This window comes from Copidosoma floridanum, unplaced genomic scaffold, assembly GCF_036245765.1.
Source record: "Copidosoma floridanum isolate Cflo_tuat_1 unplaced genomic scaffold, Cflo_Japanese_pri ptg000020l, whole genome shotgun sequence".
NCBI lineage: Eukaryota > Metazoa > Arthropoda > Insecta > Hymenoptera > Encyrtidae > Copidosoma > Copidosoma floridanum.
In genome coordinates, this window is record NW_028321897.1 from 29839747 (window position 1) to 29855230 (window position 15484).

The following is a 15484-nucleotide window of genomic DNA, read 5'->3' on the forward strand; positions in this document are numbered from 1 at the left end:
AGCGCCCCCCTATCTAAGTAATTCACTGCTTGTAGCATTTTTTATATACCAACAAAACTCATTGTGGAAATAAAATACAATAAAATATCAACATGAGTATTAGCGCTCCGCGCACCAACCCCCAACCTGATGGGGATGAAACGTATGCACATTTATCGGCGCTTACGGTAACGATCGCGTGAAACCTAGGAGAGACCAGTAATTTAAATTTGCTGCAATTCTTACGTGGATGAATGTGGGTCTTTTGCCGAGAGGAAGCTGAGACTCACTTTTGTCAATACAACTATATAATATAGGGATGTGTGCATGTGTGTATGTGAATGAAAATGAAAATGAAATATTTGCATATAGGAAGAAACTGTACGTACACACATGTATACATACGCATACGACACGCAATTGTATGTATTCATATCGGGGTCTGTAAAGATCAATAGGATCTTCAACAGGATCTCTAAAAAGTGAGTGGGGCTTGTAGGAGTGGCGGAGAGATTTCGAGAAAAATTGTGATCTATGGATTATAAGATTTTTTATATTTACTTAGCCTATTAATTTTTAGAATTTATATGTAAATTAAATGTAATAAATCTAATTTGTTTTATCGATAAGAAAATTTTATGTTTCATCTAAGTTTGAGAATGAAGTTGATTGAAAATAAAATAAAATCCATACATAAGTAAATAACATGTATGTAAATATATGTAAACGTACATATTAATAATTTTTTTTAGAAACCACTTTTGATCGGGAATTGGGGAATTTAAATGTTTGAATCAATTTTTAACAACGAAATTTACCACTAAGCGTATTTTAAGTATGACAATCATATTCTACGTTTTTTTGTCCATCGAAAATGCTTTTTCTATGAATGAAAAAACGATTATTACTACTGCAAAAAAATCAAATAATCCAGTACAGTACCTGATATCAGCCCCTCAACTTGCAAAGTACACCTTATGTTCTCGCCTCATACTGTTGTTTTTTAAATTATCTCACAAATAATGTGCATAGTATGTTTTACATTTTTAATTGAACAATATTATTTATAAACAAATAAATTTTCTTTTAAAATTGGGAAAGATTAATAATCAATTACATCGTTTTAGAGAAACAAGTGATGTATTATGATTTTAATTCATCGGTATTTTACGTGTACATTTTTTAATTTTAATATCATATAAGTATTAATATTTGTTATTATTGTAATATTTGCTTTTACGTAAAATTTTTACAGTATTTCTTTTGATACAAAGAAAATTTCTTTCCTTCCCATTTTTGAAGTGAGGTTGGAATTTTACAACGGTGTTTTGAAGTTGCTTTTATCATTACAGCTTTTTAAAAGTTTGATGATAGTCATTTTTTTTTTTGTACTCGTCAGTGGTTAAATAACAACATGTTATACTTAATAGAGCTTCTGTAGCCCAGTTAAATAACTTTTTTGGTGTACGGATAGCATTATTCAACCTCTAAACACTTGATCTAGCAGAAAGTCAGTTAAGAATCCCATCTTCTTTGTCACATGGTCTTTTGTCATGTAATGTTGGGTAGAATAGCCACTCAGCTGATATTTTAAAATATTCAAATGGTGAATTCACTCCATCCAAAAAACATAGTATTTTATCGATATATTTCAAATGTGTCTTTGTAAATTTTATAAGTCGTCTTTCAAATAGATAAATACCTTTTTTGCTTCAATTTTTTTTTACTAATTGGCGAAGATCTTATAAAACTTTAGCCTTCATTCAAGTGTTTAACACGAGCGGTCAATAATGTTGCACTTTCACTAGAAGGTTCTGAAGCTTCTCTACTGCCGGTTATAGTATCTAAGTCTTTATATCACAATATATTGATATTATCTGGCTATGAATATAATAATCCACATTAGCAATAGGTCAAATATAGCTAGTAAATTAAGAATTTTCTTTATTACAACTTTATACCATTTTAACTGGCAGGAATCACAGTTTTCTTTGTTTCAGTCACTCATTAGTTACCGGTATTTTCATTGCATTTAATTGACTTGCATTTACTTCTCGCAATTTTAGTGTTTTTTTTTCTTGCATGTTTTTTTAATTTAAAAGAGTTAAAACAAGTATCAATACGAATACTTTAGCATTGTAAGCTTTCGGACCATTTTGCAGGCATTGTTTTGTTTTTGTTTACTCATTTCTGATAGGTGCGTTAATCTATAAACACAGGACTCCATTGGCGTGAAATGTTATAGTAACTATGCAACAAACATAAAAGTATTAGTGTGCTTAGTAAAGGTGAATAAGTTTACTACTGATGATCGTAACAAAAACTGCGACCATATGGAAGAAATAATAAACACAAAACACTTTAAGCCACTTAATTGAAAAAATCATTAAATATCACGAGGTCATTTCGTTGCATACATTGGTGAGAAACTGGGCCCAAGGCCTAATTGCTGCAACAGCTGAGGCAAAGGATAAATTAAGCCTTTGAACGAGTCATAAAAACTTAGTGTGATGACCAACAGCAGACGCTTGGTGGTGGAGAAATTCAAATTTAGAAACGAAGATTTTTTTCTCATCAAACGACTTTTATTATTTCAATGAAAATTACATTATACTCCATTTCTACACACTACGTACTATATATTAATCTATAGTCCAGAGAACAACGTGTACTTTCCAACTTGGGACGCTGATATCAAGTACCGTACTAGTTTGTTAGATTTTTTGCATTCGTAATAATCATTTTTCCATTTGTAACAAATGTACCATTGTAACAATATAAAATTGTTTATGAATTTTTTAAGACTTATTTTCTTCTTAAAATTTACTTTTGTACCTTCAAATTGAAGTAAAAAGTTTTCTCTAGCTTGAAATGAATCAGAGTTTTAGATTTTGGAAAATGAGTCTTCAAACAAAAATTAGCAAAATTTCTTGAACAAGTGTCTCTTTTTTTACGTAGAACCCGTAAAATAAGTTTCAGCCAAATTAAAAATGGGTCGGTCATTTTTTGTTTAATTTTGTATGATTTTGGAAAGAATAACCCATGTATGACACACACACGTATATATACATTTCATGGTCCGTGAATATCGGTAGAGTCTCCGTCAGGTTGTCCAAAAGTAATGTGGCAGGTAGTGGGGGGGTCAAAAACAAATGCGTGCACGAGGTAGTAGGGTGTGTACAGGGGGTTTAAAGGTGATTTGGACAAGGATTGAGATGTGGTAAAATAAGGGAAAAAATGACGAAATTTTACCTTATTACGTAGGGATCTTCGGGTAAGTGGGTATCTGTGAGGGACTGTTTGAGGTTGTGTTGAATGCCCCACACAGTTAACTATGTAATATAAGAAGATTTATACGTATATATGTATACATATGTTAGAAACCTTGAAGTAAAAGTCTTTGTTTAACTTTATTAAAACACAAATAATAAGATAGTTTTGAAAATCTGATTACCATGACTTCTTAAAAAATAACAAACCGCGTTATGCAATACAAATTTAATATTTTTTATAAAGTAAAAAATACTTCGTTTGTCATTATAAAACATTAAAATTTAAACAAACTATAAATTCGAAATAATAGAATATTACTTATTTCAAAACATTTCTATTAAATTGGAATTGCGTGACATTAGGGTAAATGTTAAGTAAGGGTAAATAAGTCCCTATTCATGGAATATGAAAATTTATGTGTTTTTTGTGCACCTTACTTGATAAAAAAATTGTGAAAGTTATATATTTTATTAATCCTTATGAATTCACAAGAAAGTTTAATTAAACATACAACAAATGACTAATATTACAGATATCTTCATAAATAGTGACAAAGTCAAACATAACATATCTTTAAAACTGTACATATTATTGTACCAAATTTTAATGAGTCATTTATATAATTCTCGTGAAGAAACAAACGTTATAGTTATTTCTGTTGAATACAAAAGTGTTAAGTAAAAAAACTTTCACTGTCGTTAAATATTATACGAAATTTACGTTTTTAAAAAAGTCTCATAAATAGGGTCATAATTATGGAACAATAGACACAATATTTCATAATTATGTTCATTATGGTCTTATAATCTTTTTATAAAACAAAATAATTCAACAATTAAGAACCATATGTAATAATTAGAATAATAATGGTTAATTTATAGTGCACTTGCAAAAACCAAAATTCTACCATTAAAGTTCACAATTAAGAAAAAAAATTTTAAGAAACAAGTATGATGAGACTTATGATCATAATACGGACATTTACCTTAGGGAGAGAGTGCTAATAAGCTTGGGTTTAATAACATGACTAGTAGGCTTGGGCTTAAAAATAACTTGAGCTATACAATATTGAAAGGTATGTATACATTCATCAGATGGGCTTTGACCCTTTGTGCTCTCCACACACTAGCCCCCAGGAATAATGCTTCCAAACAAAGTCGTTAAATTAAAATTGACTTACAAAGTTCTTAATATGTTTACGTATTATAATACAAGATAATAGACTTAATATTTTTAAAACTAATTTAAAAAAATTTTTTAATTCATTTTTTGAACATTAAAATTAAAGACGATGTTTGAAGACAAGCGACATTGAACAACAGCTTCCACAAATCAGGAGGGAAAGCTCTGCGAGTTTTAACTTACTTATCAAGTCGTTCGTCCTAATAGAAAATTAACATGAGTTACGCAGTAAAATTAAGTTGAGACTCTCTGTGTGCACGGTTCCCTAAGTTGGTTTGTTTATAAATGAAAATTAGGAAAGTTTTGATGAGACATTTTTGAAAATATTATGTTTAATAAAGTTCCCATTTACTAACTAAACAAAACTGTTACAAATACATTCAAGTACATTATTAATAACAAAATTATAAGTATGCTCCTTAAAATTTGAATAGTATTATAGGTTTACCCTTTTAAGTTGGAGAATCACGAAAATTGTATAGAGCTCAGTATATCAAGACACTTTACTCTCCCAAAATTAGCTGCAACGATAGTTACAGCTTTTTTTAACCATAAATAATGCTAGGTCATAGAAAATCAATAATTATTTTGGATCTCTAAAATTCCTACCATGAAATATTATTCTTCTATTGAAAGAATTTTTCTTTTATATAAATAAATTGCGTAAGAATTAAGTACTATGAGATGTAAGTTGGTATATTAATAAAATTAGTGAATATCGTAGATCCTTTCGTGTTGGTAAATTTATTTGTGCATATGTGTGTGTACAATGATATTGCACCTACACATTTATACGCACTTTTTTCTATGCCAAGCAAGTTCCACCTTCTCTTGAAATTCATAGTTGGTGGCTCCGTTATACAGCGTGGAGTGCTTTCAAACTTACGTATAGGAGAAAGAGGAAAATATTGTTTCGTCCTCTATTGCTAGCTAGAAGCTGGAATTTATCAGTGTGGTATGCTAGCGATCTAATCACAAACGAACGTGACTAATACTTACACTAATAAGTATTACTATAATGCTGAAAAAATGGACATAGTAGGTTGAGCAATGGCACTGTCAGCCACGCAGATTGGCATTTTAGTAAAAATCAAATTCCAAAGTTAATATAGAAATATTAACATCTTTTAAAACCACTCAAGAATGATTTAATACTAAAGGATGTAGGTTGATATATTAATAAAATCAGTGAATATCGTGGATCCTTTCGACCTGCTAATATTATTTTTGCGTTTCGGTGTACACGCACTTTTCTTCATGCAAGCAAGTAGAGACTTTTGTAGAAGTTCATACTTGGTGACTCTATTATAGAACGTAGAATGCTGTCAATCTTAGGAATAGGAGAAAAAAAAATTCGGTCTGCTTCCTTTTTTTTCTATTCCTAAGTTTGAAAGGACTCTGCACTCCATAATAGAGTCATTAAGTACAAATTTCAATAGAAAATTAAATTGCTTGGCATGGAAATAAGTGCGTATGCATGTGTGGATGCAATATAATTGTACACATTGATTTACTTCATACATCGACCTACATACCTTATAATTCAATCATTATCAAGCGGTTCGGAAGAGCACTATTGATATATTAACTTTAGAATTAGATCTTCACTAATATGCCGATCGAGGTGGCTGACTGTAAACCTTTCCAACCTACTATGTCAATCTTTCCGGCGTTAGTAATAATAATACGTATCACTGCAAGTGTTGGTTTTATTCATCAATGGCTAGATCGATAGCAAGGAATACTGATAAATTCCAGCTTCTAGCTATCGATTAAAGACGAAACAATATTTTCCTCTTTCTTCTATACTTAAGTTTGAAAGCACTCCACGCTCTATAACAGAGTCACCAAGTATGAATTTCAACAGATGGTTGAACATGCTTGGTATAGAGAAAAGTGCGTATGCGTGAATGGCTGTAATATAGCTGCACACACTCGCGTAAAAATAAAATAACCCGCTCGAAAATATCAACAGTGTTCACTAATTTTATTCATACACTAACCTACACCCACTAGTATTCTGTAAATCTTTCTATATTCTTGCAAGTATAAACATAGATGATTCTTTGATTATCTAGTCCATTACCAAATCATGATTAAAAGCTGCTTCTTTGTCAAAAATAATTCAAGAATGTTTTTTTCTTGCAGATGTCGACGGTTTAAACCTGTCACACATCGAGCTACAGTCAACAAAGATACGTGAGATTTGGCATCGAAATAGTATCCGTACAGTAACATCATCCTGAACTAATCAAATGTATAATAATTACTCTTAAATAATTATCGACGTAATTTATCAAAGCCAAAAATGTATTGTGTGATGCCTTTTCTAGGGTTAAAGTTGGATGGCCAGATATCGATATATGCTGAAAGAAATGATTAATTGAAATGAGACGGTATAAGGTAAAAACTAGTAAAAAGTTACTAAAAATTTTAAGAGCAACATCTTTAGATATTTTATAATTGTGTTAGATATTTAAGAAATAAAAACCTGTAGAAAAATAAAATAATACAACAGTTTTTGTGGTGATGATTTTTTATGGAATTGTGGTATTTACAAAACTTAAAAATTTGTGTTGTCAAAACAAGATAAAAAAGTACAAATCAAAAAAAATAAAAAATGTCTTAAAATATAAGATAAAGTTCTGATTCAAAAAAATCAGACGTATTGCAGGTTTTAGTTACGGATATGTACTCTGTACAATTGCAAAGTTTCAAGATGTCGAGTGATCACAAAAATGTAGGGTTCAAATTTTTATTTGCTATTAAGTATGTGAAGAGCAAAAAACGGACACCTGTTCTACTACAATGGAAAGGTACTAACAATATCGATGGTAACTTGAAATTTTAGATGTGAAAAAAAATTGATGTAGAAGTTGTCTCGTAAAACTTACGACTGAGGACTATATTTTTGATACGACACAGATGTTTGCAACTTTGTAGTTTTGATTGTGCTTATTTTTATGTAAAAAAAAAAATTTTATTAGACTTCATAAAAACTGAGATGCGAAACTTTTACTTTGTAACACAGTCAATTTTTATTCCATTATAAACTTCGGAACTAAACAGAGCTCTTTCAGGTGCTTATTCTACAACAGAAGATTTTTTAGCGTTAATTTGCCCTTAAGCAATCGATAAAGTTAGCAAAAACACCCATGCCAACTGCGGCCATTGCGTCCATGCAGCCGGAATCGCACTGGACAAAAGCCAGTGCCAAAAAAGCTTTTGCCAAGCTCTAGAGTTCTTTATTTCACAATTGATTACTTTTCAATAAATATACATGTAAAGGTTTGCTGTGACCTATTTATATGTAATTTCTTCTCAGCTTTACGCGTGTGTTCTTCCTTTCATCGTACTTGGTCTGTAACGACCTAAAATACACTTTTTTGTACCCTACTAATCTATAATGATAATTATTATTATAATGATAAAGCTTAGTAAAAGAGCTTAAGATGGTTGATTGTAAAAAAAAGTTGCTGATACTAGATGCAGATAAGATGCAATTTAGAAAATTGCACTTGTTTATACATGATAAAAAAAAATTTGTGAAGAGTGAGAGTACATTTTATAGGTATTGTTAGGAATAAGTAATTAGATTTCTAACTGAAAATTCTGTATTAATTACAACAAGTTTGGATAAGACTGTGATTAATAATTGAGGTAGGCCATGGCATTCCCACTCAGTGACTAAGTTCAAGCAATATTTCAACATGTCAGCAAATAATGCTTGAGTTTACTTTAAATAGGTCACTAAGCAAGAAACTAAGCGGCACTGCATGAAATTCTATAACCTGCTGTCCTCATCACTGGCTGTGATTCACTGTGATGATTATGGCAAGTGTGTGGTGCGGCAAAAGACCAAATCTATGCTAAAAAATTTTGTTGTAGACTCAAAGTTATGTTTAAATAGGCAAGATTAAGTGTTGATTGGGCAAGTTTGGCACAAGGTACTAAATCTTCAGTCCATAACTTATCCAAAATACGGTCCTTAGGTAAAAAGGAAAAAAGTTCCTGTTTTTCATCTACAAATCTGAATTTCAAGTTATTAGTAGTACGTACTGATTTCAGAATAATACGTACTTATTTACTGCTAGCAACACCCTTAACAGTGAAAAACTAGAATTTTATAATTTTACACTAGTTTTCCATCTCTAAATTTTGTCACTGGACTAGGTAAACATTAATTGTAGTAATATCTATAATACGTTTTTCAAGTTTATAACTGCAACTATATTTTTTTGAGTTTCGTAAATTTCTCATGTCCATGTAAAGTTGTCACCTTAACAACTAAGAATTTTGTATAAATTACTCTTTAAGATATTAATTGCAAGCCAAATAAATACTGTTTTTAAAGTAATATTTCCATGAAAAGTGATGCTGCATATTTTTCTCGATATCGTGAATTTAAGATTTTAGTGTTAATATTCTTTAACTGATTACAAGTCATGTTGTACCTCACTTGAATCTACAACGAAACTTAAAACTTTTGGTCTCCTCTGCCCTTCGACTATTAATAAAATGTAAGTAAATCTTTTATATCTAAGGTAATCAATTAAAAAAATTTACAAACTAACAAAAATATTTCAAAAAAAATTTCTTTTTTAATGTAATTTTATCATGAAAGCTGCGTGAATAATGAGCTTTAAAAACATGATTCATGAAATACTGATGATATATTTTTTATATTTTAATTATATTAATTATGATTTTTATTTAATGTTGATATTAAAACTACTTGAAGATAAGCCTGTTAGTCTTAAGTGGCAAAGTTAAAATAGCCGTACAAACATTAATTTTAGTATAAAACTTTTACAAATTTTAAGCATTAAAATTTTCATCTATTGTTTTTTTATTTGCAGTGCCAATATTTAATCTATTAAATTAAATGTAAAACCGATTACTTTGAAAGCTTCTGTTGTAGATTTAGTGTCAACAAGTTGTAATAAATATCAAGTTTAATATAGGTTATTTGTTTGTAAAAAAGTATAGTTTTACTAGAGTTTATTAATCAATAGTCATCTAATGTATTGCTAAAGAGATCCACTTAATGATTCAAAATTCACAAGGACTAGAATAGATTTCAATAACTTTTTGTTACTATAAAAATGTGTACTAAATAAAAAACATTTACTACACAAAAAATTATGATGAGAATATAGAAATAAGCAATTATATAACAGGATAAAAAATGCATTGAACGAGTTCTAGTGATGCCCAATATTTTGTAAGTAAGTTAGATTCGATTTATTTAAATTAACGAAAAAGACGATTACCAGATTCAGACGAGTTGATTTTCATTATAAAGGGATTGAAGATTAGCAGAAAATTAGTCCAATATTCTGCAACAGTCTCGAAGAAGATCTATTTAAAATATTCCAATATCATTAAAGAAAGTTCATTTAAAAAAAATGTTAAAGTTACGACAAAATACCAAAGATAATAATTAATCACGATGGTATCGATGCAGTAATTAATGTGGTGCTGAGAGCATAATTAAAAAAACTATTATTTACAGTTCTTCAAATGATAAATGCATAGAAGACGTTTTTTTGTGCATTACTTAAGTCTAAGGTTCGTAAAAATAAATAATTACGCACTGCACCAAAAATAAAGTAATTAAATAAGTTAGTCCTAGAATGTAACTCATAAGTAAAATCATACTCAGAACAGCATATAAGAACTTAAATTTCTATAACACAACCCTTGAAAAACAAAGGCCGAAATTATGAATTAAAATGTACAAGAAACAGTTAACGTTATTAAGATCATATTGTCGACATTAGTACATGTACGCATGATATTTATAAACATTGTGTTCAATAAAGTGTATCAAAATCTAATTTTTTCATCTTTTCTTTCATAACACTTGTTTACAATGAAATAAAAAAATGTATCCGTATAATAATGTTTATGTTTGATTCAAGTTACCACCTTAACTATAAAGTTTGATATGTTATACTATGACTTAATTATATTCATAACAAAATTGTTTTATTAAATACTCGTATTGTTGAAATATTAATAAAGTGATAGTCCACTATTCTTCTGGATTACAGAAAAAAACGCTAAACTATCATTTTGTGTCACAAATCACTTTTTAGTCTAATTGATTGTACATGATATAAGCATTATTTATTATTGTTAAGCTCTTGAACTGAATACTAATGAAAAGAAGTTTGTGAGAAAAGTGATAATCTTTTGTAATGCAACAAAGAGTAGCTTTTGTTCCGCATGGAGCAGTAAATTTTTTGCACATAAAACTCTTTCATTTGATTCTCATATTGAGGATTTCTTTAAAAAATGCCTGCCGTTTTGTATTGCCTACGCCTTTAAATTATAATAAACCAACATACGGTACCGTGTTGTGCATATAAAGACCCTTCTATTTAATACGCATATTTAGGGGTTGTTAAAAAATTACTATTCCCACCGCTTTGTATAAACGCTATTGTAAGTTCAAAGAAACATAATATACTAAACCATATTATTTTCATTGTGACTACTTACTTAATTGTTTTAGAAGAGGTAGTATAAGTTAGATAAAATCCACACAGAAATAATAAACAGAAAGTTTTTTTATACATTCAGACAGTAATATTGCTGTCACTATCTCAAACCCTTAAGAATTATTATAACTTTCTAGATAGTTTATTGTAGTATTCAGTCAAAACTTTAAAGATTTTTATAGAAAATACAGTTTTTTTTCATTATTTTTGGCCACTTCAAAGGGTTGTCATGCCTTCCCAGAGGTATTGTATAACTTTGGACTCATTTTCTGTTTATGTGTAATTATTTGAACCATTTAGAATAAAAAAAATTATTGAAATTGAATAACATAATAAGAAGCTTTCTAATTTTAAGAAAACATTGTTTGTTTCTGGCCAACTGAGCGAGGTTGGCTAGCTCTGCTCTTGCATCCAGTTAGATGCCGGTGCGGATACACGCTGGTTTATAGCCAACTACATGTACACGTTGTTATAAAAAGTTTTTCTTTCATGCTGTTTCTAAAGAAACTAATTTAAAATTTTTTAAAAATTTTCCTCAAACATTAAGGAATGACTTTGCTGTTAAAAGTTGTGTCAAGCTTCCCCGTAAATTTTTTTGCAGAAGATTACAAGCTTTGTAATTATATTTCTGAACAATTGATAGTGAAATATGGAGAAACGTACAAACCTATCGAACTAATTGGACTTGACTATTCCACTTACCTTCACTAAATTTTAAGCCATTAAGTAAGTCTTTAAAAATACATTTTCAATTGTGTATTTCAGAAATTATAAGTATATTCAAAAAATTTAATATGTACAGAAGGTATAAATTTTATTTCTTTTAAAGCTCTTATTTTTTAGAAACTGGTACAGTGAGCTTAAAAATTTGACATATATAACAATACTTTTACATGTTTGTCATCTCACGCGCCCGTTTTATTTTGGACTTTTTAATTAGATTTGGTAATGTATTTGATTTTTTCAGCTATTCATATTTCTTTTTTCATATGACATATACTGTTGTTATAAGTAATGAAAATCTAGCATGCACTTAAAAATACAAACAAAATATGTGTATTTTTTCCTTGAATTCGTTTTTTACAAAACAATCTTATGGTTAAGACGTAGCGTTGAAATGTTTGAAAATGTTATTTTTAGATTGAGTTATAATAATTATCAATCATAAAGAAAATTGTTTCAAAATTATCGGATTGCATAGGAAGGTAATACATAAAGCACAGAAATAAAAGTCTTTTTTTTACATTCAGTTCCATAAGTGAAATGTAAAAAATACTTTCGTCAGCTTAAGTAAATATTATTTACAAAAAACATATTTTTTCTCGAAAATTGTGATTTTAAAGTTTTCTTCGAATTTGTTTAATGTTTACTGAAGTTCATTTTTCCAGTTGACGCTATCTAAGAAGATTCTAAAAAAAATTTGTTCTGACGCAAAAATCACACTTATTTTATATTGTATCAAAGACTTTGATATTACGCTTTGTTTTTAAAATGTAAGAATTGGATAAGGACAGTATCATACATAAAATAATTCTAAATTTATTTTTTGTTGTATAAAATAAGTATTTATAATAATAATTTATTACTTCGATATACAAAGGTAAATTAAAAAACGTACATAAAAATAAGTTAGCTAGAAAATATTTTTCCATTTCCATACCATAAAGCTCAAATAATTATATTTTTTATGTAAGTCACTACGATGTGAAAGACAATAAAAAAAATTAATATTTTTAATACACAAACATTCATACATGTCAACGTACACAGTTAAATGTTAAGTACTAAACGCTTGTTAGTTACAAAACAACTAAAGGATTCAATGCTAATACTCCTTCTTTTGAAAGAATAAGTACAATATTTTCTCTCTTTTTTTTTTTTTTTTTTAAATTAATTAATTGTACTTTTATAATTTAATAAATTTAAATAAAATAGTTTTAAATATTTACCAAATGGTTTCGTTTGTAATTTAATTTTAATTTCAAAAAGTAGTATTCATTAAAAATTGTGCAATATGGTTAAGTTTTTTCTGAATTGAAATTTGAAATTGAATCGAAGAATTATAAAGCCAATATAAGGATGCATTCTAGAAGACAAAGAAACGTAAGGTTTCATCACAAGGCAGACTTAAAGTTCATAAAATACTTTACCAGACTATACAGATACTTATGGTTTACACAAACTGTTCACGCCAATCGTGAACTTTCAATTCTCTTTTCATTTTCTAATTTTCTTTAGCACAATACGTTAAATGCAATAGTTATATTTCCTGGAATTGTAATAGCTTTATCTTTGCTTTATCATCTAAAAGTAACACTTATCAATTTTATAACTTTCACTTTACATTTATACATACTTTAATTTCAGAACTTATATTTTCTTATCTTATCTCTCTTTTTCTACTCTGACTCATATAACGACTACAGTGTATATTTGTATAGTTAACTTTAGTTATTCTCTCCGCTATTATTGTAATAAACCAGATACGTCTCAACAAGCAAAGAGCCAACATCAATTGCGCTCTGAGCTCCGCTAACCGCTATTGTAAATAGATACGCTATTAAATAAACGCTATTTAAACTACTACAACTCAACAGTTTATTGATCCTCATTAATTCCCGAACAATCGATATTAAGATCCCGGCGTTCGTCAAGCATTTTTTTGCTTGAACGTAACACAAACTATATTAGATAGCCATTTTTCTCTTTTGATGATGCCACGATAATTTTAAGAATCTTTATTAAAGGTTATATCGTTATGATCTGTTCATAGGACAATTCAAATTTTTACAACGTTTCTTTTTCAAATGAAAAACTACACTTGATGAGACAACTATTTTTTTTTATGTGGTAGCTCATTTATCAATCACTGACGCATTATGTAATGCATTACTGTTGGATATGAAAAACCGTGAGCCTTATGTAATTCTAAGATTCATCGCTTGATAAAGTTTGATAATTGTTTGATCATGTTGGGTATTTATCATTATAACTTAACTTTTTTTTTGCATTATTACTAAAAGTTGAAATCTATTATAATAACATAAGATTTGGGTTAACGCAGCTCACAAATACACGAATGAGTGTACGATTTTTCTATACATTTGTAACACTTCCTTTACTATGTATTTATACTTAACTATATCTCTTAGTGACGTAAAAAAAAATAATTTAAATAATTAAATGTATGTTCGTCTTACTTAATGCTTTCTTAAATATTAAAATACTAAATTAATAATCAACCAAATATTTCTATTGATTTCACTATCCTAACACTTATTAAATACGCTGTTTCTTATTGGCCATATTAAAATATATAATTTAAATGCCATTAGTGTATTTGTTACTCGTATGTAAAAAAAATACTCATCAATCATGTATCACACACATTACAAACTTGTGGTCACAATAATAATATTACTTCTAGAACAATTTTGTTCAAGTTCCAGCCATCTAGTCTACAAAAAAGTGAGCATTTTTTTATTCGGACTCGTTCAGGGGTGGCTTAAGACATTCTGGTGCCTTAGGAAACTGACTAGATTGGCACTCTATATCGCCCTACAAACTTTAAAGATGGGTAGTACTCTATGAGAAAATTATTAAGTAATTTTGTCTGATTTTTTGACAAACATCTTCGCCGTCAGTGACGGTCACAAATTTTGAATTTTTTAATTTGACTGCACTTATAGAAGTGGTGTTGAAAAAGGATAATAACTGTACTAAAAATTTCTATATTTTTCGAAAAAGCAAAGACATACAACCCACAAAACAATGAACATGATTGACATCGTATGGATGCAAAATTCCAGACGTCTTTTAGTTATCAGTTGTCTGAGGATAACATTTTGAGAACTGATAACTAAAAGACATCAAAGTGATGGAATTTGGCATTAATTTAGCATCCATACGATGTCAGTATCATCAATGTTTGAGGGCACCTGATGACGCCAATCGTTACGTTTAGAAAAATTTTTATTATATTTAAAATAATTATTTTTATGTAGCAGCCATACAAAAATAATGACACGACATAGTAAAAATTACTATGTCTAATATAGTAAAGATTGTGATAGTACAATTTTTGCTATACAATAGAGTAAATTTTATTCTAATCGTTTTAAAATGTCCCACATTCTCAAGTAAAATTTGATTTGTGACATAGTAAAATTTCTCATTCCACTGCATTGCTATTCAGTATAGTAAAAATTACTATAATCGAAAGTAAGTTTGTACATTATCTATAGGTATACATGCCTGTTGATTTTCAAATTTAAGGATATATTAATGTAATCATGACAAAAAACATATTTTTTAATTTATAATTGTTAAAAATTAATACCTGCAGACAAATAATTTGAAATTGACTGATTATTCGTTGTTAACAGTGTGGTCCACAGAAGATCTACTAAGGACGAATGTTTAGTCAAAAACGATTGAAATGTACGGGCCGCCACGCGAGCGGCGGAGAAGGAAGCCTCGCAGCACGGGCATGTATCGCAGCACGCCGAGCGCCCAGCAAAGGATTCGTTTCATGCTCGTATCAA

The 15484-nt window shown here is 29.0% G+C and overlaps 1 protein-coding gene across 6 annotated transcripts in view; it reads left to right on the forward strand.

Annotated features, from left to right (window-relative positions):
- The window catches only part of Asator (tau-tubulin kinase asator), a 552963-nt gene extending 546009 nt beyond the window's left edge, over positions 1 to 6954 (forward strand). For 5 of the 6 annotated variants that reach the window (XR_016293148.1, XR_016293146.1, XR_016293147.1 and 2 more), the window contains 2 exons: positions 6583 to 6691; positions 6768 to 6954. Coding sequence is in view for 1 of the 6 variants with exons in the window: in XM_089594084.1 (XP_089450210.1) it covers positions 6583 to 6637 (55 nt within the window). In the remaining 5 variants the exon portion in view is untranslated. Of the gene's footprint in view, positions 1 to 6582 lie in introns of all 6 variants that reach the window. The other variant, XM_089594084.1, reaches the window with a different exon arrangement.
- The last annotated feature ends 8530 nt before the right edge of the window (positions 6955 to 15484 follow it).